This window comes from Theropithecus gelada, chromosome 5 (assembly GCF_003255815.1).
Source record: "Theropithecus gelada isolate Dixy chromosome 5, Tgel_1.0, whole genome shotgun sequence".
Taxonomy (NCBI): Eukaryota; Metazoa; Chordata; class Mammalia; order Primates; family Cercopithecidae; genus Theropithecus; species Theropithecus gelada.
Genome location: NC_037672.1, coordinates 106,378,457 through 106,406,128, shown reverse-complemented (window position 1 = coordinate 106,406,128; position 27,672 = coordinate 106,378,457). Strand labels below are relative to the sequence as shown.

At 37.1% G+C, this 27,672-nt stretch overlaps 1 protein-coding gene across 2 annotated transcripts in view; it reads left to right on the top strand.

Moving 5' to 3' along the window:
- COL25A1 (collagen type XXV alpha 1 chain) overlaps window positions 1–26,896 on the top strand; it is a 506,768-nt gene extending 479,872 nt beyond the window's left edge. The window contains exons 32-38 of one of the 2 annotated variants that reach the window (XM_025385780.1): window positions 5,147–5,200; window positions 10,453–10,506; window positions 12,420–12,446; window positions 13,410–13,463; window positions 18,347–18,424; window positions 20,237–20,275; window positions 23,528–26,896. In XM_025385780.1, coding sequence (XP_025241565.1) covers window positions 5,147–5,200; window positions 10,453–10,506; window positions 12,420–12,446; window positions 13,410–13,463; window positions 18,347–18,424; window positions 20,237–20,275; window positions 23,528–23,530 — 309 coding nt within the window. In that variant the 3' untranslated portion in view covers window positions 23,531–26,896. Of the gene's footprint in view, window positions 1–3,193; window positions 3,230–5,146; window positions 5,201–10,452; window positions 10,507–12,419; window positions 12,447–13,409; window positions 13,759–18,346; window positions 18,425–20,236; window positions 20,276–23,527 lie in introns of those variants that run through there. The other variant, XM_025385781.1, reaches the window with a different exon arrangement.
- Window positions 26,897–27,672: the final 776 nt, after the last annotated feature.

Sequence of the window (27,672 nt, the reverse complement as noted above, 5' to 3'; positions counted from 1 at the left end):
GTGAGTAGTATAAAGAAGTATTTTGCAGTTGTTTAGAGACTTTTATTTTTCATGAAGAAGGAATCTCCCCCTGGCTCTTCGTTTTCTTTATGTCAGCCTTCTTTCCACAACAACTAAATGGAGATTTTTTAAAAATTGTTATTATGAGGCTTTAATTTCAAGCCTTTAATATGCTTCCTATTAGGTGAATACAGATACAAATCAACAAAGAACAATATAGATTACATGAGTAAAATATGACATAAAATCAGTAGCAGAATATAGTTTATACACAATTTGAAATGTGGGAGGAAAAACAAGCTGATGACCACTTATTTCATTTTTGCCATGGGTATTATACTTTATGCCAGTTGATAGCAAGTGCCTTACATACATCCCACATATAGTAGATGGTCAGTAGGTATTTATTTATTGAATGACTGATATAAACCTTGTATTAAAATATAGGTTTATTTAATTTATTTATTTTTGAGACAGAGGCTCTCTCTGTCACCGGCTCACCACAACCTCCATCTCCCGGGTTCAAGCAATTCTTGTGCCTCAGCCTCCCGAGTAGCTGGGACTACAAGTGCGCACCACCATGCCCAGCTAAGTTTTCTATTTTTAGTAGAGACGGGGTTTCACCACGTTGGACACGCTGGTCTCAAACTCCTGACCTCAGGTGATCCACCCGCCTCAGCCTCACAAAGTGCTGGCATTACAGGTATGAGCCACCAGCCCAGCCTAGAATATAGGTTTAATCACACCAATTAGATCAATGGACTACAGGCATAAAACCTCTATAATTTATGTGAGTCATTAATTCAGCATTCTAGGTAGATAAATAATAGTATCAGTGTAAAATTATTACAATTTCGCCATTTATTTTCTTTTTTCTTTTTTTGAGACAGCGTCTCACTCTCACCAGGCTAGAGTCTAATGGTACAATCATAGCTCACTGCAGCTTCAAAGTCCTGGGCTCAAGTGATTTATTTTTTTAAATATTTTATAGAGATTGGGTCTTGCCATGTTTCCCACGCTGATCTCTAACTCATGGCCTCAAACAATCTTCCCGCCTCGGCCTCTAAAAGCTCTGGGATTATAGATGTGAGCCACTATGCCTGGCCTACATTTATTTTCAAATGTTATAATAATGGTAACTGAAGAAAGTATCAAAAGGCAAAAGAAAGTTTGGATTTTCTATTTTATTTAAACTTTCAATCTGATTTATTTAAAGTCTGCCCTAATTTAAAATTTAGGGCTATTCATAATTTTTATGCAACATTTAGCTAACAGCTGTACCTATGCTAACCTTAAACAAACGAAGAAAAATATACATTCTTATTGTAATTATTGCTAACAAAAGACATATGTAAGGCTGGGCGCAGTGGATCATGCTGTAATCCCAGCACTTTGGGTGGCCGAGGCGGGTGGATCACCAGGTCAGGAGATCAAGACCATCCTGGCTAACAAACCCTGTCTCGACTAAAAATACAAAAAACTAGCCGGGTGTGGTGGCGGGCGCCTGTAGTCCCAGCTACTTGGGAGGCTGAGGCAGGAGAATGGCATAAACCTGGGAGGTGGAGGTTGCAGTGAGCTGAGATCACACCACTGCACTCCAGCCTAGGCAACAGTGCGAGACTCCATCTCAAAAAAAAAAAAAAAAAAAGACGTACGTAGGCCAGGCATGGTGGCTCACACCTGTAATCCCAGCACTTTGGGAGATCGGTGATCTCCCAAAGTGCTGGTGATCAGTGGAGATCAGTAGTTTGAGACCAGCCAGTGATCTCCCAAAGTGCAGGTGATCAGTGGACATCAGGAGTTTGAGACCAGCCTGGCCAACATGATGAAACCCTGTCTCTACTAAAAACACAAAAATTAGCTGGGTGTGAAGGCGCATGCCTGTAATCCCAGCTACTCGGGAGGCTGAGGCAGGAGAATCGCTTGAACCTGGGAGATGGAGGTTGCAGTGAGCCAAGATTGTGCCATTGCACTTCAGCCTGGGCAACAAGGGTGAAACTCCATCTCAAAAAAAAAAAAAAGTATGTATTTTGCAGTTATAGTATGGCTCATAATAGGATTATACAGAAGAAATTTTAAAATAAAAACTCAAAATACCCAACATGTATATAGAATAACATCATTGGTAGAGTTTTCATCTGGAATCGATTTTTTTTTCTATTTTGTATTATTAACTGCATCTGAAGCATAAAATTGGTAAATAGTTCTGCAATCTTGACAAGAGAATTTTTAGGGCCAGTGCATTTTCTTTCTTAAATACTCCTTGATCTAACCAATATTTTTAAAGGACTATAAATAAATACTTGGGCTTTGAGACACAAAAGCTGTATCAAAGAAATAATTGTGCTTATTCTTGAAACAAACATTGAAAATGCCATTTTTAAATCATACACTATTTATGTGTAGCCTAGAGTTCAAAGTGAAGAAAAGCGTGCATTTTCTGAGAACATTAAATTTTTAAAGTTATTTCCCCAGTCAGGCTTTGATGCAAAGATTATTTGAAGGAATCGAGAAACAATTTAGTTTGGAAGTTATTTTTTGCTTGGTCGCACCAACTGTTTTCTGGCTTTTTCCTTTTCCTAGAAGTCCCTCTAGTGGAAGGTAGTGTGAACAGTAGGAACAAATGAGAAAACAATGAGTAATTATTGTTGATGTAAAATCCACCAAGAGTCATCCTAACATGTGAAAACCCTGCATTTGTTATTCATAAACACTATTTTAACAAGTATAACCAGAGCTCTTTTTTTCTCTCTGAAATGCTAAATTTGATTGATTATTATAATGAGCCCTTTTTTTTAGCCCATTCTTTTCTCTTCAGAACCTAAAGAAATATATGGTGAACAGCACAGTCTTTAGAAAATGAATTTCATAGGGAAATTAGATAGAAGCCTGCGACTGTTATGAGTAACTACTTTGTAGCCCAGTTTATACACTTCATTAGCTTGATTTCTAAATAAGAATTTGTCAAATAGAAATGTCATTAAAATGCCATCATCTGTGGGGTGTTTGTCATGTGGTTTTTTGTTTTTTTTTTAACTAACAATTTGTAGCAATGTGATATTCATCCCAGAACCCTGTAACTGCGTATTATGTTGTTTGAAGTGTTACATTTGTTCATCGGTACCTCATACTAATCTCTGTTCTTGTCATTCGTGTTACACCCACCAACCCTGCTACCAACCAAATCACACAGGGAGCATCTGGCTTAGACGGAAAGCCAGGATCCCGGGTGAGTCAGTCCCTTGTCTTGTTCTGACATGTTTTGTGGCTGTGAATCGTGCGCTTTAGGACAGACCCCTTTGCTCCATGTCCTCTCATCAAATGATGAGGGTGTACTTAGAGCTGTCGTAAAAGGGGAAGGTGGACAAAGATGGCCGCAAAGAGGGGAAAGGTGGACAGAGGACGGTTGCAACTCTGTCTGGAGAACAGCTAAACTGCCAGAACGTCTTTCTGAAGCTTGTGTTCAAGTCTGGATAATTTGCTAGGTGGGAAGAATGACCAGACTAATGGGCTTCATTATCTTAGAATCCCAGACGAATTTTTCCAGAACCAGTAGACAGACATCCCCTACAATTCCATGAGAGCGGCCCTCTGAAGAGATTAAAATAATGTGAAATTATTGTAACTTGCTTTTCCTTTTAGACTTATGCCCATCAAATGTAACTTCTTCCTTGGCACTAACTTTCAATTTCTGTTCATAGAAATGACTTGTCTGTCTTCTGTCATTTTGTCTTTTTTTCTTTGGTTCTTAACAGCTCCAGCTCTTAAATTTCAGCCACAAATACTCAGTATTTAGAAGTCTTCTGAACGTGAACTTTGAAATCAGGCAGTAAGAAAAATATCAGTTAAGCTGATGAGAATTCGGCAACATTAGAATGAATTTTAAACTCTGAATTCTTTCTTATCACAAGGCTCTAACAGAATAAACCAGAATAGTAGAACAGAAATGGGAATACTAAAGAAAAATCATGCTGAAATAGTTCCTACATTTGCAAATATTATAATCCATTTTGTGTGAATCTAAACATAGTCATCCTGGAAATGAGCAAGTATACTCGAAGTCCTGGCTACAGTTTTAAGAATCTAAAAGAAATTCCCATCTTTTCAATTCTAAAAACTTATTTCAGGCAGTCATGATTTTCACTGGACCTCAGCGTTCTTACATTCATTCAAATATCACCTCTTCTCCCGCAGAAATCCTAATCCTGAACTAACCAGGGGTACAAAAGGGAATTCTATATTTAAGTTCATCTTGGCTGCCTGGTTTGTGAGTTGTAAGCCTAGTGACCAGCCACTGCCGCAGAAGCTATAAGAATGATTCCTTTCCTGTAAGCGCCTGCTGCCCCCAAGAGAGCTGCAGAAAGTTTGGATTGAACAGTTACACACTGTTTTCATTTGCTTCATAATTTTCTTCTACTTGTGTAACTGTTCAAGCCTCTTAAACAGCTGAAAACAAGAGTTCAGAGCTTGCCCGGCTAAGGGTGGCAGTGAGTGTAGAGAAGGGCTTGAGGAAGAGGTGACAGGAAGGAAAAACAATTACATTTTTCTTCTTAGGATTATGGGGCAAAGTGAAGATGCTCTATTTATTTATTTATTTATTATTTTTTGACACCGAGTCTCGCCCTGTTGCCCAGGCTGGAGTGCAGTGGCACGATCTTGGCTCACTACCATCTCAGCCTCCTGAGTAGGGGAATACAGGTGCCCACCACCATGCCCAGTTAATTTTTGTGTTTTTAATAGAGACGAGGTTTCACCATGTTGGCCAGGCTGGCTGGCCTCAAACTCCTGACCTCAGATGATCCACCCACCTCAGCCTCCCAAAGTGCTGGGATTACAGGCTTGAGCTACTGCACCCGGCCAATGATGCTTTATTTAGTCAGAGGAAAAAGATATAATTAAATATGATATGCAGCTTTTTGTGTGTACCTTTCATTGAAACATGCAGTTATATAATTCATCCTTTTTGCATGAGTTTCTTGAAAACCGCTGGCCAGAAATAATCAAGCATGAAGCACTTTGAAAGGAGATGAGTTGTCTTACTGGTATTCTTAGGCACCATTCACCTAGGAAAAATTCAGGATAAATTATAACTGCTATTCCTGCAGCCCTTGTGATATATCTCATATTATCTTTTTTTTTTTTTTAGGGAACAGATGGTCCTATGGGACCCCATGGCCCTGCAGGTCCCAAAGGAGAAAGAGTAAGTTGTTGCTGAGGTTATGAAGCTTGTACTAAAGAAAACACAGAGCATGGCTTTTCCATATTAGTTGAACTGTTCATTTTTCAGAAGAAATAAAGGGCTATCTAATATTAAATAAAAAGAGATACCATCCTAAGTTCTATTCAGAGTCCTAATATTGAGAGAAGAAAACCACAGAGCATAAAATAGAACATGGCTGCCTTAATAAAAACAACACATACATTTACATAGCTAGAATAAATAGCTCAGATGATTCTTCCTTCACCCATAAGGAAGATATTTTCATTTGGCCTTCATCCAGAAAGTTGAAGTCAATGGACCTAACATTTCCAGGAGTATGTATTCTGGTTGATAATCTTTTATATAAAGCTACTGTACTCATTCAGAGTAGCTTATAACTTTTTTCCAAAGGAAATAATGAAACCTAAGTATTCTTTTCTGCACAGTTACACATGCTCCCCTTTTTTAAAGCTAAAGGATAGGCTGCTTTTCTTTAACCATAAGGAAATAATTTCAGTGCATTATAAAACAAAAACCTTTCACTAACCTCTCTATTGCTAGGCCACGTTTCCATATCTTTTGGGGAAAAAATAAAAAGACATTCAGAATGGAAGATAAATGGTCATCTACCTGAAACTTGCTTCTCTCTTCTCCCTCTCATGCTCGCGCTCTCTCGGGCTCTCTCTCTCTTTCTCTTTTTCTCCCACTATTTCTTTTCCTCACCTTGGAAATCTTAGAAGTATTTTTGTGTGTCTGAGTGAAATTATGTCATCAATTTCCCTACCATCCAGGACAGGATATAAAGAAAGTATTTTAATAGTGAGGGCTTCAAAATGTTGGAATGATTCACTGTGCAAGTTTGTGGTCTTTTAAAAACTAGATAGATTTCATCAGTCTGGGATAATTTGCTTTAAAAAAAGAGGGCCAGTAGTCATTTCTTTAACATACCTTCCAACTCTATAATTCTGTGTTCTGTAGAGTGATCTCATTCATTTGGGAAATATTTACCAAATGCTACGATGTGCAAAGCATGGTATCACTGCTAGTGTGAGATGGAAACACTCTCCTCCCACTTAGGCAAAGCCTATTTTGCTCATTTGCTTCAGTACATTGAATAATAAATACCATTATAATTGATTAATTATCTCCCCGTCTTTTATTAATATTTTTATCAATATTTATTAATATATACTGAATGCTGCAAAAAAAAAGCAGCTATTCTTCTTGACCTAGAAGAGTTTACAATCTAATTGCAGAGAAAGAAAAAAGGCATGCAGGAAATAACCAGAGAATGAGGCCAAAATAATACAAATAGTACAAGCTGTACAGTGATGAAGATCGGCTTTATCCAAGAATGCTTGTAGAAAGAGATGAGTTCTAAGGGAACGTATAATCTGAATGTGCAATTGTCATATTTCTAAGATCAAACCAATGACTTCTGAAGACCATCTTAATTAAAAATATTTAAAAGCTAAAAAGCCTCAACGCTGCTGACGCATATTGGCTTTCAAGCATTGTATGAAGAAACCCAGCCCATGTACTAAAAATGGAGCAGCAAATCTCAGGCAGTCTTTTGGCAGAATGCCCTGGGGCTCAAGAGGGTTTACCATGTGGTAAATCAGCTGCTACTTCCGATAGCTCCACAATGTCACAAGAGTATCAGGTCTCAGTGCTGGAGCAGAATTAACCAGAAGAGCAAATGAAATTGCTAAGAATTTGAAGGCATAGTTTCAGTCAAATGGTGTGCAGTGTAAAGTGTTACTGTTGTATTTACTCAGGATGTTAACTATCTTAACTGGATCATATATCAGTACTCTCCAAGTGCCCCTCACTGGAAGTGCTGAACTGGAGTGTGATTCTCAGAGTTAATTGATGGAGGCGCCATCTGGATTCTCTCGAAAAAGTTTCAAATTTTAAAGAAGTCAGAATCAGCAAAGGGAGGTGTTCTAGGATAATGCCTCAGTGTTGACGTGCAAATTAAAGAACCCAAATGAAATTAGAACAACCTAAAAGAAACCATGCATTTGACAGGCAATGTTATTCAAACATTTTCAAGTGTACGACTGACAGCATTAATATTCCACTCTGCAAGCACCTGATCCTCCCTACCTTAGCTGATTTCTTCATTTGGTTTTGGAACTCTATAAAGTGTATTAAGCTTGAGAGGTTGAAAAATACTTTTGGAATTGCTTAATCCAGGAAAAGGAGTTGCACATTCAAATCCCTGTGTTAATATTTCATTCCTAAAAGCTTTCAAGCTGGAATCATTAGAATGCTTTTTGGCTCTAAGTGACAGAACCCAAATTCAAAATGGCTTACACAATAAAGAAATACATTATTTTATATAAGAAAATATTCAAAGGAGGACTCTAGGTTTTGCTTGGGAGCCCTTTTCCACATGTTGGCTTTGTCTTCTGACCATAGACAAGCTGGGCACAGTGGTCCAAGCATCCTCTCTAGTGAGACACCAGCAGAGAACGGAGAGACTACCCCCATGTCTCTTCCCGAGCAGAGAGGAAGCTTCCCCAGAGCTTCCTGGCTGATGCCCCTGACACCTCATTTGCCAGCACTGGGTCAGCTGTCCACTTCTGAGGCAGTCACTGGCAAGAGAAATGGAATTGTCGTTAATAGCTTGAAGTAATTATTGGGGGTGGGCTGTTCTAGAAGAGGAGTTTCACAGACACCTGTTTTAGTGACAGCTTTATTCAAATAAGCCATAGTATATTTGTTTTAAGAATAAGACAAAGCCAAGATTCTCAGCGGAGAAGGGAATGGTTATATCAAAATAATCTATGGAGATTTTTCCAATTAGACCCATTCTAATCTGTGGAATTTTTTCAGTTATTTCAAACTAGACACAGTCCAGTTTATGTGGATCTTTCCTTAAAACCCTCACCTCCCACTACACGTGCGTGCATGCGCACGCGCACACACACACACACACACACAGAGAGATAGATTAGATAGATGATAGATAGATAGATAGACAGACAGACAGAGAGACAGACAGACAGACACAGACTTACACACACACATCTTACTAGTTCCTTTGTTTGGTTGTTTTTTTAGAGATAGGGTCTTACCTTGGTCCCCAGGCTGGTCTCAAACTCCTGGCCTCAAATGATCCTCCTGCCTTGAACTCCCAAAGTGCTGGTATTACAGGCATAAGCCACTGCACCCATCCCTTGCTCCATTCTTAAAGGGATTGTTTTTGATATTTCACTATTAAGTCCTATGCTGTAGATATTTTTTATAGGTGTCTCTTAACAAGTTAAGAAAATTCCCTTCTTAAAAAAATGTTTAATGTTTCATTTAAAATCTGGCCACTGTGCTGAGTGCAATTGCTTCTGCTTTAGTAATAACCATAAAGTAATAATGAATAAAAAGTTTAAGCTTTTATCATATTTATTTTCAGTAATCTCACCTGTACCATATTGCCTGTAGGTGACAGTGTTAATTAGTTCCACTGACCCCTCAAATTTAGATAAAGAAAATGCCAACAGGGACCTGAAATTTGCTCACATGGGAATCTGGAGAAACACAGGCATATCAGGTAGCTCTGCAGGCACTGTTATCAGCTGAACCTGGTGTTTTGCCAAGAAAAAAGATTTGCTAACCTTTAAACTCCTTCAGGGGTATGATAAAAGGAGATAAGATTTTCTGTTTGGCTACTTATATAAAATCACCATTACTCCTGAAGTTTTCATACTAAATACTGACAAACACTTCAATTTGGAGATGGCAGCAGCAGAAAACACCATTTGAAATACAGAACATCCCTTTCTTTAACATCACAATTATTCTATTCACAAGATTACCTCCAATAATACTTATTCTTTATAAGCATTCAAGAATATCATGTAAGATGGGGAAAGCTATTCTATTTAAATAAGCACTTGGAGAGAAAGTGAGGAAGATAACATATACCTACCTTATCTAGCATTCAGAGGGGTTGAAAGTTTTTAAACCCTTTTTTTTCAGGCCAGGCACGGTGGCTCACCTCTGTAATCCCAGCACTTTGGGAGGCTCAGGTGGGTGGATCACCTGAAGACAGGACTTCCAGACCAGCCTGGCCAACATGGTGAAACCCCGTCTCTACTAAAAATACAAAAATTGGCCAGGCGTGGTGACAGGCGCCTGTAATTCCAGCTACTCGGGAGGCTGAGGCAGGAGAATTGCTTGAACCCGGGATGTGGAGGTTGCAGTGAGCCGAGATTGTGCCACTATACTCTAGCCTGGGCAACAGAGCAAGACTGTGTCTCAGAATAAAAAATACATAAAAAATACATAAATCCTCTTTTTCAGAAAGGAAGCAAACTGTGTACATGATTATATAGATCTGCTTTGACTCATTCATTCAACAAACACTTCCTGATGTGCCTAACACTATTCTAAGCTATGAGGATGCTATAGGGAACAACAAAGCTAGAGGCCCCAGAACCTTCATGTGTGTATTCTAGTGAGGGTAGCAGAGAATAAGCAGGTCACGAACTTTATGCATCTTCTGGTGTCTAAGGGCTGTGAAATAAAATATAGCTGGTGGTAGGAAGTGGGCAATCAAGGAAGGGCTTCCCTGAATAATTGTTTTTTGATAGAAGAAAAGGCATTTCAGGCCAGGCACTGTGGTTCAAGCCTGTAATCCCAACACTTTGGGAGTCCAAGGTGGGAGGATTGCTTGAGGCCCCAGAGTTCAAGACCAGCCTGGACAACATAGTAAGACCTCCATCACTACAAATAATTTAAAAACTACCTGGGCATAGTGGTGCTTGCCTGTAGTCCCAGCTACTCAGGAGGTCGAGGTGGGAGGATCGCTCAGGCCCAGTAGTTTAAGGTTTCAGTGAGCCGTAATCATACCACTACACTCCAGCCTGGATGAAAGAGGGAGACCCTGTCTCAAAAAAGAATGGCACTTTATTCTTACATTTAAAGGTGCTAACAAAATAATTAGTAACAAATAAATGCTTCATACTAATGCCAAAAAAAACCCAAGTACAGCATCTGAGATATGCAAATGCTTTTGCACAGCTGGCCAGCGGCAATCTTGTGCTGCCCCTCTTTCAAAGGTGATTTAGCAAAAGATGCTACTGTGGATTACTTTCCAAATATCACTGGCAGTGACTCTGTAAGAGCCTAAATCTTTGAGATTTTCATAGAATGGTCCTTGAAATAGAGGCTTTAGACATAGGGCATGAGAGGAAGTGTGTGAATGTGGGTGTGTGTGTATGATTTGAACTTTCTACTTTTCATTTTAGGGTGAAAAAGGAGCTATGGGAGAGCCTGGACCAAGAGGGCCCTATGGGCTGCCTGTGAGTTCCCGGTCACATGCACATCCCCACCTTCCGCATGCATAGATGACCAGTCACTGACACGGTTAACCCTTCCCTTGTGGCAGACTAATGTTAGAGAAGAAACAGCAATCCACTCATTACCTATAAATCCAGTAATTCCATGTCCTTCACAAATAGGTCATATTCAGTATCTCACCCTCTTATCATGTACAGACACATATCCAGGCACTTCACGAGATTGACAGGATCAGAGTCTGTCTCTAGAATAAACTATTAACCCGAGAACAGGATCCTGTCAGAAGATGCCCTCCCTACGTCATCTGACTGGATACTCATAACTGGTACTTCCTTGGAAGGTCACTGGATCCAAAAATGGCTGTAGAAGCTTCATTGAAAACAGCCTTCTTCAGACTTTATCTGTTCCTATAGACTATTTACTAAAATGACTCTTGCTAGTAAAAAGTATTCCCCAAATTACATTGATATTTATGACGACTTGATGTTTCTGACTTTCTAAATTACTATGATGACAAATGATCTTCAGAACATAGAACATTGATAATGTTCTGTCTTCTGAAAATAATAATAATAATAATTATTATTATTATTATTTGAGATGGAGTCTTGCTCTTTTGCCCAGGCTGGAGTGCAGTGGCATGATCTTGGCTCACTGCGACCTCCACCTCCCAGGTTCAAGCGATTCTCCTGCCTCAGCCTCCCGAGTAGCTGGGATTACAGATGTGTGCCACCACGCCCAGCTAATTTTTGTATTTTTAGTAGAGATGGGGTTTCACTATGTTGGCCAGGCTGGTCTCAAACTCCTGACCTCAAGTGATCTGCCCTTCTCGGCCTCTCAAAGTGCTCGATTTATAGGCATGAGACACTGCGCCTGGCCTGAAAATTCTTAATTACACAGAATTCATATTGAGACCTCTGATTTGCTTTAAAAATATCATCTTGGGAATGATTATAATTGATTCATTAAGATAGGGTAGGATGACAGTAGAAGCGTATGTTGCATTAAGGGTTTTAACCTTTCCATATCTCCTACATGCTTTTTATGAATTGAAATAACAAACATAGTCCATGATTACCTCAGTGCTAAAAAAAAAAAAAAAAAGATGCTGATTTTGAAATAGGTTTCAAAATCTAATTGATGGAATCAAAGTAGCCTTTCGTGAACTTTGGATGGATTCATACTATGACACAATAGGGTCATCACCATGATAATCTGCACCATGGGAGTGAATTTATCATTCTTGCCTAACAGTCTTACGACTTTTAAAAAAATATTTGGGGATTATTCATTTACAAAGCTTACTTAAAGACAGCTTTTCAGTTGCAATCTTCACACCCTTCGTACATGGTATGCACATCTAGCCAAATTAAAACTGTATTTCTACATTCTTTACTCATTTGTGAGCTAACTACTAAGTTATCGAATTAAAGTAGCATTGATTCATATCCTCTATTAGTGCTGGTATGTTTTTAATTCAACTAAACAGTATTTTTGCTTTTAACTTAACTCCTGGACTGGTAACTTAGATACTAAGGTTTAAACACCAGCAGAATATTAGTCTATTTAACCCAATATATCATATAAAATTTTCATGACCCTTAACTTTAACACTAACAGTCACTAATCAACTAAACAGTATTTTTGCTTTCAGTGTAACTCCTGGACTGATAACTTAGCTACCAAGCCTTAAACACCAGCAGAATATTAGTCTCTTTAACCCAATATATCATATAAAATTTTCATGACACTTAACTGCAACACTAACAGTCACTAATCCAAATGAGAATCTTTTTCACATTTCTGAAGTAGTTGTTCTAGTACTAGTGTTGCATGTTCAGACAGCCTTAAATAAATCTATAATCTATTCATAAAACTTAGAAACACTAATGTAGCTACTATGGTTCTTTGGCAGGGGAAAGATGGAGAGCCTGGTCTTGATGTAAGTAATAAGTACAATAAACATCATCCTATTATAATAGATGTTGATGGTCTCCATCATCAATAACAAAAAGAATACTTATTTTCTGTGCATATAGGTATGTATAGAACATATATTGCTGTGCATGTAAACAGCAATATACAGTAGTGTTTGCATGAGATAAAACAGAAAAGCAAAAAACCACAATTATCTTGTATAAAATTAATAACTAGTAGTGGATAGTGGCACTTCAAAATACTTTCCCAAGTTGAGGATACTCTTAACATCAGTATGACCTATTTATGAAAAATATGCATAAAATCAACATACTTCTCACATGCTATCCTTACAGAATGATATGTTTTTTTCCTCAAAGCAGTTAGGCAGTATTTTTTTCCTTTAGCATTTAGTCCCTATATATCTTATGCTAATATGTTTCTGTGAAAATAGAGAATGTCAAAAGCAAATGCCTCTAGACACAATCACTGCTCATCCTGTATTACATGAATAATGAGAATACCAAAAGTAATACAAATACTAGTTACTGTTTATGAGCACCTGTTATGGGCAGGCATCATTCTGGTACTTTGTAGTGCATCACCACATTTAACATTCACAACAGCTGTCTGGTGGATATCATTAACCCCATTTTACAGTCAAGGGACTAAAGTGCAGAGAGGTAAGTGATTTGCCCAAATCTGCACAAATCAGTGAACTTCCAAGAATTCAAACTAGTATCCTGATATTCTTTCTACTCTCTATGTCTTAAAAGAAAAAGCAAGCAACCTGTTGTGTATAGATAATTGAGACATTAGAAAACTTACATTTCTAAGCACTGCTTTATTATCTCACCAGTCTTAAGACTGGTGAGCCATTTTGTGTTATATTTAAGTTCAGAAATGTAAAATCCTAAAATATTTGTTTCTAGATGATTTTGCCACTATTACACCAATAGATCTTTTTGGTTTGCTTTTTATCTTACAGGGCTTCCCTGGTCCACGGGGTGAGAAGGGCGATCTAGGAGAAAAGGGAGAAAAGGTAACCTCTCCATCCCAGCATATACCTTGTTTGATTCTTCTCCTGCTGTCTGCTTTGCTGTTCAGCTTGTGTGATTCCATTTGACACTTAATCTTTTTCTATCCTGTGCTCCAAAAACATACTGATGCCTGATTTAAGGAATCAGGTCTTCAGAGAGGAATGAAGAAGTCTGTGCTGCCAGAGTAAGGGCACTGCCTGGCATAGAAGAAAAAATTATTATCCCCAGATATTCAAGCTACAGTTTTTCAACCACCTGACACCAATTTATTGAAAAGTAAAGGATTTTTGAAAAAAATTATTTTAAAAAGTAAAATTAAATGGCACAAATCTGCAATGGTATTTGGCAGAGCTCATTGAACCCTGCAAAGCCAGCATCTCACTTGTCTTCACTACTTGCCAGTAGAGAAATGGAGATATGTTTTGTACCTTGATATTTTTTATTTGAAAATGGAGGAGAAGCAGTGTGACTGATAAACTACAGTAAGTTCACTACGCAGGACTAGGACTTGCCACTTTCAGGTTCAGAGCAACAGGGATTTTTAAAACGGAGATATTGGTGTATTTTATGAGGTTGATTTTGAAGTTCTATCTCTGAACCAGCAGCTCCATGGTCTTTAGGAGCCAATATCAGGCAATATGGTTTTGTGACTTGAAAAGAAAAGTTTGGATTATGGATTTTAAAAGCCATTTTTTCCTTTCTTCTCCTTTGTTCTTTTCTCCTCCCTTCCCTCCTTTCCTCTCCTCTGTTTCTTTTCTCTCCTTCCCTCCCTCCCTCCATCCTTCTCTCTCTCTCTCTCTTCCCCCACCACTCCTTTCTCAGTATTTTGCTTGGGTCTTTTACCTGGTAGTAGATCTAAGGAGAATTTTTTACGTTGGACACAACAAAAGAAGCCATCAAAAACTCAATCCCTCAATAGAATAGTGAAAATCTTAAAGTGGCTGAAACTATATTTCACAGTACAAATTTAAACCTGTTATATTTCTCAGGTTAATTTGTCCCTGCTCTCTTTAACCCTATCAAGTCTCTTGGACAGTGACCTTCATAGCTGTTGACAAGCAAGGCTAAATGAGAGTTGTCAAAGAAAGAAGATTATTAAGCTTGTGGTGTAAGTTTTAGGCCTTAAGCATTGCTTAGACTTTCCCCCCACCCGTTGGTAAGACAGCCCGCGTAAGTGGTTATCTGAAAGCCCCGTCATCATCACCAGTATCATCACATTTACTGAGCATTATGTGCTTTCCCAAGGGCTTTACATATGATAAGTCTTTTAATCCTCATAACAACCCCCGAAGTTGGCATTATTTTCCCCACTTCACAAACAAGAAAACTGAGGTATAAAAAATTCTTTTATTCTGAATTATAAATTCTGACTATAAAATATATGTGTTTTGAGATAAATTGTGCATATAAGCTTTCAGCCCAAGATGAGTGTCTTTTAAAGATGATATGTGGCTGGGTGCAGTGGTTCATGCCTATAATCCCAGTGCTTTGAGAGTCCAAGGTAGGAGAACTGCTTAAGGCATAGAGTTTAACACTAGCCTGGGCAACCCATCTCTAGTGAGACTCCCAGCTCTGCTAAAAAATAAAAAAATATGGTGGGGCATGGTGGTGTGTACCTGTAGTCCCAGGTACTCCAGAAGCTGAGGTGGGAAGATCACTTGAACTCAAGAGTTCGAGGCTGTAGTGAGCTATGCTCACACCACTGTACTTTAGCCTGGGTGACAGAACAAAACTCTGGCTCTAAAAAAACTCAAAAACATATATATATATATATATATATATATATATATATATATATATATATATGTATGCATTTTATATTTACCTAATGGTTATATGAGTCTAAAATCTTAATCACGCAAAAACATATTACTGCCGGGCGCGGTGGCTCACTCCTGTAATCCCAACACTTTAGGAGGCTGAGACGGGTGGATCACTTGAGGTCAGGAGTTTGAGACCAGCCTGGCTAACATGACAAAACCCTGTCTCTACTAAAAATACAAAAATTAGCTGGGGGTGGTGGTGGGTGCCTATAATCCCAGCTAGTTGGGAGGCTGAGGCAGGAGAATCGCTTGAACCCCGGAGGCGGAGGTTGCAGTGAGCCAAGATCATGCCATTGCACTCCAGCCTGGGCAACAAGAGTGAGACCCTGTCTCAAAAAAAAATAAAATAAAATACCATTAGGAGGATACTCATGTTTACGAGAAAGAAATTACCAGCATTACAGCATAGGAAAGCATAAAAGCTAGAAACTTGATCCTCAGAATAATGTTAATCACCCATACAAAATATTTCCATGTTCAGCTTCCATGATTAGAAGTTTTAAATTTACAAAAATTGATTCTAAATGAGAATAATTCATGTATATAATTATTTGACATGGGAAATAAAAGTTATCAAGAACTCTCATGTACTCATACCCACAATGACATGGTTTTGTATTGCATGGGGAATCAGTACATGTTACAAAACAATGCTGACTAATAATAACATTGGCACGTTATTCTTCATACTGTAGTGTTTCTTTTCCGTAAAGCTTGAGGCTCACTAAAATATTACTGAAAAATGATTCCTATAGTCTGGCACAGTAACATTCATATGACAACATTTTTCTGTTGAGTGGTTAATCTGAGTTGATTTACCAATCAAATAATGAATTGAATTCCAAAGTAATAATACCCAACACACCGGTCTCAGACACACCTATGTGAAGAAGAGTCCACTGCCCTCTGGGAGGGAAAAGCTCACCCAAATGAGTTTCCATCAGTTTTATCTCATGGTACTGAAGTGATTTATTAAGGATGGATGTTGATCCATCTTGAGTGAGTGACCAACTTACTTCTGAATGTTCCTCCCATCTTACTTCCTATCACAACTGCTCTCATTTCACCCTGGCTTCTGGGGTCATCATTGTCTTTGATCATGATCAACTAAGCCACAGAGAATGTCTCTTTGCCCCATATTCAAGAAATCCAAGTGTTTTTGATTCTGAGCCTTCTGATGCAATCTTTTTGGCACACAGGAGATAAATGAAGAGCTTTTGCTCATGCTGTCAGAATGAATGTATTAATTTGAATGCACATCTCATATATTTCTGTGTATCTCTTTTCACCTTTCAATATTCATGTTGCTTTGCTTCAGAGATTATTCAGTTTTATTGTAACTCCCATCCTGATTGCAGAATGAATACATTTTTTTAAGTATGTATTGTATAGCATTTTGAATTCTGCACGGCACTAACTCCCTGTCTATAAATATGCAGAGATATTGATGTTAATATAAAACAGCTGAGGTGCATTCCTTCCTTCTCCTCCTTTTGCCTCCTTTCCTTAATTCCTCTGGCCCTATGATCCATGCAGATTTCCCACAACCTTTACCTTGATTCCTAAATACTAATTTCCATATCTACATTCCCACTATGTAATTATCCTGCCTACCTCATTTTACTGAGTCCAAGCTGCTTTTCCTCTCCTGAACAGATTTTTTTTTTTTTTTTTTTTTGGCTTTTGTCACATTATGAGTAAGCTGGAAACTCATTTACCATTGTAAATACATGGCATGAGATCAGTAAGAGAGTGAATTAAAGAAGATCCCTAGGTTTATAAATAAGTCGGTTTCTCCAGTTGGCATTGCTGCAAACTATTAGCACTTTTAACATTTGTTACCTGACTTAATAAGGAAAGTATTTGCTTTTAGTTTCTTTTAAAAAAATGTTTTGCTGTAACAAAAGGATATAAAAAATATTAAAAGAAATAGCATATTTTAAGACATTGAATATTTTTGAATGAGAGTTACACAAGTAATATCAATCATAAAGTTGGATACATTTCAAAGAACTAGACACTGTTAACATTCTTTCCTTTTCCTCTGGTTCAATGCAGCTTTCATCTGTTACAGGATTAGAAAAAAGAAAGGTGACAGGTATTGAAAATTGAGTGAAGTATCCATTATTTCCCTGAACTTCATCTGCCACTGGCTGGCTTCAATGCTTTTGATACCTGTCATCCTCACAGGATCTGTGACTCAGACACCTAATTCATGACTGTGACATTGTGGTCTAAGTTAGCACTTCTGATGTATCAGCTTTTAAGCCTCCTTCTGTCTTGTTGAGTATCTTAAATAAAATCCCACATGCCCCTGCCCAGAATCCATTGTCACTCTGAAAGTATTAGCTTTTATAATATCATGCCTTACCTAAATCAGAAAACAGTGGTAAATGCCCTTCCAGAATTTTCTTACCTAAACCATCTTTTGAATTACCATTATTTCCCCCCAAATAAAATTTGTCTTTTATTTAAACCCTTGTATCCACAGGGGGAAAAGGGAAAGAAAGGCAAAAAGGGCCCTAAAGGGGAGAAAGGAGAACAGGGTGCTCCTGGATTAGATGCACCCTGCCCGTTGGTATGTCTGACTCCTGGAACTGTCTCCAGATGTTTGTGTGAGGGGATCAGATGGGAGAAGAGCAAGCTGGAGGGATCCGTAACAGGAGGGTTTCTGATTGGGGTCATTTAACACGGACTTCAAGATACCCAGAAACACTTATCACAGTTATCCTGATATGTTCCACATCTCATCTCTGGCCACTAGCTCTGCCTGGTTTCTTAACCCCCAAATATCACGGCACAACTGGAACCTGAATGTAAGATCCGAAAGGAACCGGCACTATTCCATACCCCTCCAAAGAGAGGCCACTGTTTTCAAACAAGCCCCTGTTGTAGGAATATGTCTCCCTCCATTTTACTTTGTCCAACTTCACTGGATGTTACTTTTCCCTTCAGAGTTGCTCCTCTCCCAGCCTTTTGTTGTTGTAGTTACTTCTTTCGCAGAATTTGTGCTTAAGTGATTTCTTGTGTTAGTAACATTATCAGTTAATCTTTACAAACAGGGATTCCGTGGCGTTAAGGGGGAAAAAGGGGAGCCAGGCCAGCCTGGCCTGGATGGGCTGGATGCCCCTTGCCAATTGGTACAGTATTTCTCTTTCCTACCACCCTGCATGCAGTTCCTTTATTACATGTTCATCTCTATCAGTGTAAAGTGGTGCTTTCTGGGCAAGCTTTACATGATAAACATACTACATGCATGTGCATGAACAGGCTCCTTCTGCCACCGTGCAGAGTCAGAGGGCAAGCACGCGTTTCTATCAATGAATGCAAATTAATCTCCTGATGTTGTTCTCACAACTGACATGACCACCTTTTTTGTGTTCTTTGGAATATTAATTTTTTCCATAAATATTTAAAGATTACAGTAAAATTATATGAAAATATTTGATGCAAAGACACTGCTGGACCATAGCTTTTGGTTTTCCACCTAAGTTTGACTTTTTTTCTTTTTCTCTAAAACAAATAAAGGTATTTCTGCCTTTTTCGCTATATTTCTATCAGGCTGTAAATAAGGCCCAACCTACGGAATTCAGCTTCTGTTGTCAAGTGTTAACCAATTCAAGAGAATGCTTTAAGAGACCACAGAGAAGAGGACCAAACTTCTCTGAGCTTCTAAAGATGATAAGAGTCTGCAGCCCCAACCCTCTTCTTTGTCACATAACCTTTTCAATTTAATGGTCTCTCCTTTTGAAACTCACTTTCCTAAAGTAGACCAAACTCCCTTATCTCCATTGGCATGAACTCAAAATCCTCCTGATACTAAAATCTAAAATTCTGCTGGTTGAACCTTCTCCTTGTACCAATCTGGCATTACCAGTTTTTCCCAAATATTTTATGAAGCTTTTCAAAAGTGTTCTTTTTTTTTACATTTAAAATGAAAGTATATTCATATTTTCTGAGGTATAAATAAAAATTTTAATGTTTGCATTGATGGTTATACTGGTCTGCATGTTCTTATATTATTCTTCAGGTATAAGCATGATTCTTTAAAGATAAATTTATATTTCTCTTTAAGAGATTGTATTTATATTTTTAAAAATTAAGCAGTCAGTGATTATAGTTAGAAAATCTCAATATGAAGTTCCTAGTTCTTTGTTTGCTTGGTATTGATGATAAATCATATTTTATGATCATTTTGTCGGGGGAAAAGTAGAAGCATGCCCTCTTGATGTACCAACTCTTCCTGCCTTATTTGTATCATTTGTATCTGAAGAATGCATACACTTTAAAATACATTTTGCCACACTTAGGAACCTCTTATTTTATTCAGAATTTGTTAACTTCTGAATAATTTAAATAGAGAAATCGATGAATGTTCCAGATAATATTTTATCATAAAAATATAGATAGGCTGCTTGTCTTCTAATTCAATTGAGTATGTTCTACTGTATTTACTTTCAATATAGAAAAGTGAAAAATACTGGCATGTGAAGAGCTACAAACTTCAGATAGAAATGGTTTATCATTGATTATTCATCATTATCATGAATTCAGCCATAGTCTAATAGTGACCAGGAAGATAAGTTATTTCGGTTTACTTAATAGAGATACCAGCGAGACCTGTTTTAATGAAATTGAGTATAGATTTATTATCTAAAAATATAGATATGAATAGAGCACTATGCTTTGTAAATTACTTTTTCAAAATTAGGCATAACATTTTCTATACTTTATGTGTTTTCAAAATGTGTACTCACTCTGGAAAACATTTGAATTTTCTTTATTTTACCTAACACTGGGTAATATATTGGGAGTTGCTAATTAGTAAAAGATGCCCATGACCAAAGCCACTAATGGGTAGAAATTTATTTTTAAGCCTCTGAGCATGTGAATTATGAAGTTTAATCACTCTTATGGAGCCTGAGGAATTCTTTTTCTTCTCTTTAAAACAGGGGCCAGATGGCTTACCCATGCCTGGCTGTTGGCAAAAGGTAGGCTTTACTGAATAATTTCTCAAAAGAAGCACTCTCCCTTTCTCTTAACCTGGACTAGCCTTTTCCATTCAGAACAGACCTTTGGATGTGACATTGCGAAGAGTTGTTTGGATATTAAAAGGCAAAAGATTTCATCTCCAGAATATCTTTTGATCAGTATATTTACTGCTGATTTCTTCCTAAACTGATCAGCTAACGCAATTCTTAGCAAACATTGCAATTTGGAACCTTCCCTATCTAATCCTTTCTTTGGAATGGAAAGGGGCAGTGCACCCTGATAACGTTTTACTTGTCTCTCAAAATCTTTGTCTTCCTAATGTTTAAACCTATTCTCAATTGTGATTCTTCTTCTATTTATACTTACTTACACAGACAAACATGCTAATACATGGTAGAACCCTGTCAATATAGTCACAGAGCTGAGAAAGCAGAAAAATATAAGCATCATTTGTTTAATGATGTCTTGAGTTATGTAGGAGAAACTGAATTAAATTTAAGTGGTGTCCTTTATGAATCAGTTTATTCTAGCCTCTTCATATGACTGCCCATAGTCACTGTGTGTGTATTCAGTGAGGAATGGAGTTTATTTTTTATAGAGAACCTTCTATGTGCAAAGGCTGTATGATAAGCCTTTTCATATAGAGAATATCATTTCATTTAATCCATACAATGACCCCATAAAGTCTTATTACCCTCAGTGATGCAGATGAAGAAACAAATTCAGAGAGGTCAAGGACCTTCCAAGAGCACAGAACTAGTGTGTAACACAACTAGGAGAGGGAGAGAGAAACAATAGAAAGCAACAGTGAAACTGTAAGCAAGGAAGAGATCATCCGAATGAGCTGTGCTATTCAGAGAATACCAAACCTTTATGCAATAATGGTGAAGATCTAATTATAAAGGCTGTGCACATGCTACTGAAGGATAAAAGCATTCCAAGCATGTAAAAATGGGCTGAGAAAATGCACAAGATGCTTCAATCATTTTGAAATATTTTTCTCCAGCACCTTGTGGCTTCTTTAGTAATTTTGGACAGGCATGCTTCATTAGCAACATTACAGCAAAACTATGTAGCAATGCAGAAAGATGGGAAACCTGACTCTCTTAGTTGCATCTTACCTTAGCAACTCCATGGTGAGAAAATCCTGAATAACTCACTCTCTTTCTTAATCAGTTTCACCTACTTGACCAGAGAAAGTAAAACCTCTCTCAGTAGCGTCATTTATTTAGTAGCTTCCCATACTCCGCTTTCAGCCTGTCAGATAATTAGCTTGATCACATACAGGGTCAAGTGGGTCTCATGAAAATGGACCTATCATCATATTCTTCTTCACCTGAGAAAACTATCCCTCCCCTATCATAACCCCCGTTCACAGAATTTTTAATACCATCTTGAGCTGGAATTACCACTTACTCTCTAACCTTTGCCCTGTAATCTAATAGTGTAATGATTTTTTAAACCAACCATTAGCACACTTCACATAGCGGAGATGCAGTAGGCTTGCTTTATCCAGCCTTCTGACACCACTCAGAACTTGGGTTCACAATCGTTCTTAGCCACCTCTGAATCGCTGCCTTTTTAAAGGGGTTTATACCCTTAAATGGCAACAAAGAACTCATCATCTTTTTGGTTCATGAAATGGCCAAAGCTGGTAGTAATATGAATACTATTAGAAAATCAGAAATTTTCCTTTTAAATACATATTTTTCCACAGAATAGACACTATATGCTACAGAAGATTAAAGATCTTATGAATCTAGCATCTTATATAAAGAATAAGAATTATGAAACTTTAGTATTGTTTACCACATCCACCCAACACACACAAATGCAAATCATTCTGATCAACCTCTCCCACCCATCCCCAGAAAGGAAAGAAACAATTAGAAAATGAAAACGTTCTCAAATTTCTTATGTGGTCAACTTAGCTGTGATATAAAATAGTCAAATAAAAATTACTTTTAAAATTATATTTTTAAAATAAGGTCAGCGGATTGCTTTTAGTGAGTCCTATTTTGGGTGTTATCACCCTTTTGAACACTGCTGTGTTTATTAGGCTGTAGGGCACAGTGGCAAATGTTTACTTGACTTAAAATTCAAATTGTGGCAGTCATATAAATCACTGATTACCACCTCCTCTTGGTTATGCTCCTCTCAATGATTTATACATGCAAAACTATTTCATCTTTGTTTAAATTAGTTTTCTTTCTAGATATAGTTCTGTTTTCTAAATTTGCCAACACAGGAAGAGTTAAGAGAGATAAGTGAGGGTTTGGAAAAAGGAGTGCTTCCTATAGACACATTTTTTGGCATTGGCATGACAGGCAGGAATATTGAGTGAACTCCATCTCTGAAGATTAGAAAGCAGCCTCCAAAGCACACCTAGTAGAGCATCTATTTTCCTTGAATAGAGAAAAACAAATGTTGATAAATAAACTTAAAGATGACTCCATGCATTGTGGAGGGTGAATGAAGAGACCTCTGTTATTCTCCTTGTCTGTACATTCTACTTACTGATTTTTCTTTGAGTAAATGTCAAGGATGTCTCTAAGATTTGCTTTGTAAGTGTATATCTCAAAGACCTCTGTTCCTCAGACCTCTGACTTAATGCAGTTCTAGGAAAACCTTAGTAATTATGACTGCTATGAGAGAGAGGTGAGAAACCAGAAATCTGTGGTGCCTTAGGTTACAATGGAACCTGTAATACAGATTGAAGGCCTGAGAGCAGGCAGGTCTACCTTGCATAACATTCACAGTGGGCAAGGCTTGCAAAAGGAAGGAGGAACCAAGAACTGAAGAATAGAGGATTAGAGTCAGGTGTTGGTGAAGTAAACAACATTATCGAGGTCAGTCCTCAGCCCTTTCCACAGTTGTATTGTAATGCTTGCAGAAGATTATGTAGCTTACAAATACAGAATTAAATTTAATTGTCATACATATGTGATAAACATCCTAATTTTCTGCTTTCCCAGAACAGTTACTGAGCAAAACACTTACCCTAAAATTCTCAGTGGCAAAGGAAAAATGTGGAATGAACCTCAGATGGAAATTGCCGTGACATCTTGGAGTTTAGAAAGTAATATATAGCACACATATCAGATAATCAATTGGCTCATTGGTAGCCAGTCAGTTGGCTTATAGACTCTATTCAAGGTTCTACCAGTTTTCTTAAAATAAATATTGATTTAAAATTTTAATTCAAGACTACTAATTCCATGTATTTATCTTTTTGTTGTCTTTTTCTGCAGTGATGAATCTAACCTTTCAAGCATGAAGTTGTGTATATAATGGTCCTCTTTTAATATTTATAGTTGAAAACTGAATTGCAGATTTTACAAGTCTGAGATATGTTTACATAGGGCTGCTTCTTCCTGCTGGCAATAGTATACATGTCCATTTTTACTCCACTTACATCTGAAATTGGGCAATTTGTGAAATCAGTGAGAAACCTGCAAAAAATATAGATCAGTATCTCTTTATCTTATGTGAAGATACGTATTTATATGGACAAATCAGTGGTAGATAATGATTGATTGTACTAGCTATTTTCCTTCTTCGGGCTTGCTAATTGCATGGACAAAAAGTGCCATGAAATAGTTTACATGAAATGGTGACCAAATATGGGCTCAAAGCTATGAAAATGTACTATACTGACTGATTTGAGAGTTGATTATCACATTCCTATTCACCTTTCGTGTTGGCGTTGACTCATACCTACACTACCCATTGAAATTGACTAAAAAAGCATGACTGTGTGCCAAACCTGCTTGCTGTGCAACTTCAGATGCTAGCATGCTGATCACAAGTCCTTTGATTACATCTGAGCTTTTATTCCTTTTGTCATCTCAAGGGGGTTACACCATGGCTTATTGCCAAAAAGAGATAAGGTGGTGGAGAGCACACACACAATTTGTCTTGTATTTTGAGGGAGTTGCAGTCCTGACTGCAGATCTTCAGCTTCCAGTATTGTGGGCTCACGTGGCCACTTTGGTTGAAATACGAAGGGGTTGAGCCTGTTGCTGCCGCCAGTTTTCCTTGGGCTGCCCTTGGCAGTGAAGACACGGGAAGAGGACCGATTCAGCCTCCAGCACTGTCTCTCGTGTGACCAAGTAGGAAAGAGGTTTACAAATGCAAACATGCAGAACCAGACTTAAAAAATATATATAAATAAACTGAATTTCAGCAAGTGTTAATATGGGTGCTTTTAAAAATGACAGAGGCACAGCGCTTCTTTTGGAATAGGAGATTCTTGGAATGGGAGCCCTTGTCCCTGAGGAAACAGGGATATGCATCCCACCAAAACTTGGGTTACTGAAGAAATAACATGTTCTGAGAAGGGATCAGCCAAAATCACCTTTCCTGATGATGTAGGAGAGCTTACTGGGACATCTGTGCCAAAGTTGTTGTGAGAGCTTTCCTTCCTCCAAAGATCCAACCCATGTCAAACATTTCCTACAAAGTTTGAGAAACAGAAAGGTATTTTTCATTCTTTTTAATGCTTTTTCCTTTTTCTTTCTTTAGTCCCAGGAATATTGAAAAAATATTCATTTCAGTTTTTGTCACATATGTTTTGAACAATTTTTTTAAGAAGACTTCAAATCATAATAATTTGGCTCCGATGGTCAAAATGACCTTTTACTAACTTCTCTCTTGTTTTGGATAATTGGATAGAGTATAAAATAAGCTCCACTTTCAGTCTAATCATTGTAAAGCATGAAAGTTACACATTTTTAAGTATGTTTTGACTTTCTTTACATGATGAATGTAACGTACATGGAGATTATCAGTTAATATAAAGCCAAGATTTTGTCACATTTGATAATATTAATTTCTGTTTTTATGGTTTTAAGTTTTGTCTGTATTTAGATTTCTTTCTTTTTAACATTTCTAAATGTTTGTCTTATCCTCATATCCACAGACCAAATCTAAGATCTCAGAAAGCTGTGAAATATAGTTGCCATAAAGAGAGTATTTTTCATCTACTTGCTCAAACTTTACCTAAACGTATTAGACGGAACATTTCTTTGCACAGTAAAGAGTTGGTAGCATGTTTTGAAATGGCTTATTCTAAGTGGAAGTGTTACATTAAAAGAAACATTATCAATGAGGAGTAGGCACCCTTTCAGCCCATTAGAGAATTTAATTTCTCTCCTGACTCGATGCCATCTTCTGGGAAGATTTCTAGTTTCACGCATAGGTGTCACCACCAGAAGGGAAATTAACTCATCACTGGCTTATAGTTAAGATATAACCATAAGACAAGAAACCTAAAATCCTCATGATCTCATTTATGTTATGTAACCAAATGACGGTCATACAAAATGGCATCTTCTTTTTTTTTTCTATTAAATTTTTAAAGTTGAAAGATGTTTAAACTATTAGATCAGTCTAATTGGTAACATCTCTGGTAACATTCCACACCCCTAAGCCAGTTTAGCATTTTGAAAATAATGGAGGGCATTTTCTAACAATTTCTTGTATGGCATGGTGTTAGGATAAGGTATTGCTCAATGTCTGACACAATTTGTCTTAAATGGTTTGGAAAAATGAACTGAAGTGGGTGGAACGACATTCTCTTCAGGAAAACAAACTACAGTGTCCAGTGGCTGTATTTTTTCCCTTCTATCTTTTTTTCTGCTTCTCTAGTAGAAAGAGGTGGATTGAGATGGATCACTATTTAAAACTTGCACAGCTTCAGGAGATGATACCTCAACATCAAAAGAAAAACACTTTATGTACAAAAAATTTGTTTTGAAATACAGCCCTTCAAAGAATACTGTTCTGTCCTGTGTGTATATTGAGTTTTTTCTCTATAACTGATTTCACAACATTGACTTATTTCATGATTAAATGAGGTTATAAACTTCCATTACATTTATTTCCTTGGGAAAAACAAAGGGATGACGATACTCCTCCTTGTTCAGTGGAATTGCTAGGTCTTAACCATAATGGATAATCTTTAACTTTCGCTTACTACAATGTTTTCAAGCATCCATTTTGTCATCAATATAGAGAATTCTTAAATAATTTCTAAATGAATGAAAGAATTGTGTTTGTTGATATGTGTTGATAGATAATATACTTTCCTTAAAGATTTCTTTAATGTATGTTATTGGATAGAGGGTTGAGAAAATATACATGAAAGACACATTGGAAATAAGGCAAGGTCAGTTTCTATTTCTGATAAAACATTAAAAGATGGCAAATTGATATGTGTTTTAGATTTAAAATTGTTTTTCATGTATGTTGGTTGGTGCTAATGTATTTCTTTTCCTTTTTCTCTATGGACAATGCAACTACTATGGATAATTTTATTTCCCTGTTTAATAGCATTCCTAAATCATTAGTGTGTGATTTTATTTTTAAAGTTCATGAATTTGCTATAATTATGGTCCAATGACCAGGCTTTCTTAATGTAAAACAAAACAGTGTACCTATAGATGGATGATGTGTGTTTACTCGGATCATGGATCCTCCTCTTTCATACTCATTTCATACATCATATGCCTTTATCTACTTTCATGTGTCTCATCTTTTTCATTCACTCATCTTTTAGTTTATATGATTTGATGAAACATGACAAAACTAGCATTAGAGAAGTCTGCACACACCTTATAGAGTACTTAGTGCACAAATATACCTAATTTTTTCTTTCAGTTTTTGTTTTTCATTAGTAAAAGCAGTCTTGGAGGACTTTTTTTTCTCATGTGATTTTATAGAGGATATTAGAATATATAATTCCTACTAGAAGAAAGGTGTTGTTTTTAAATTTACGTTCTGTGCATACGATGTTCTGATGGGACAGCAAGAACTTACACATCAAGTAGTTTATACTACATGTCCTTTATCTATCTATATAGACAGATATATATGCTAGTTTAGAAAACTGTCAAATCAGCATGTCAGTACCAATGGAAAAATTGTCTTTGATATGTTGTATTTTTATCACTTAGGAAATGTGCTTAATTTCCAAGGTTTATTTTTTTTTAATGTTACTATCAAAGCATGAACACTTAACATAATTTGTTATCCTTTCTTTCCCCACGATATATTGTCTTACCCAGAATTGGGCTATACTTTGGTGGTATTTTAACATCTTCTAATAAGTGATCATAAGCAACATACAGATGCTAATATTTGAAATATTGTTTTTTCTTATTTCCTAATAATCAAATTATATTAATATTTCGCACTTCAAAAAAATAGGATTTTCTAATTTGTAAAAACAAAAGCTCCTGCTATCTCTTGGAAGTTAAGTCCTTAGGAACCCTGTCTTTCTAAAAATAAGTAAGAACAATCTGACTATTATTGTGATTCTGGCTATTAAAATCATACATCCCTAGTAGAATTAACAAGCTTGACCAATTATGATTATGCTAAATTGTTTTAAACT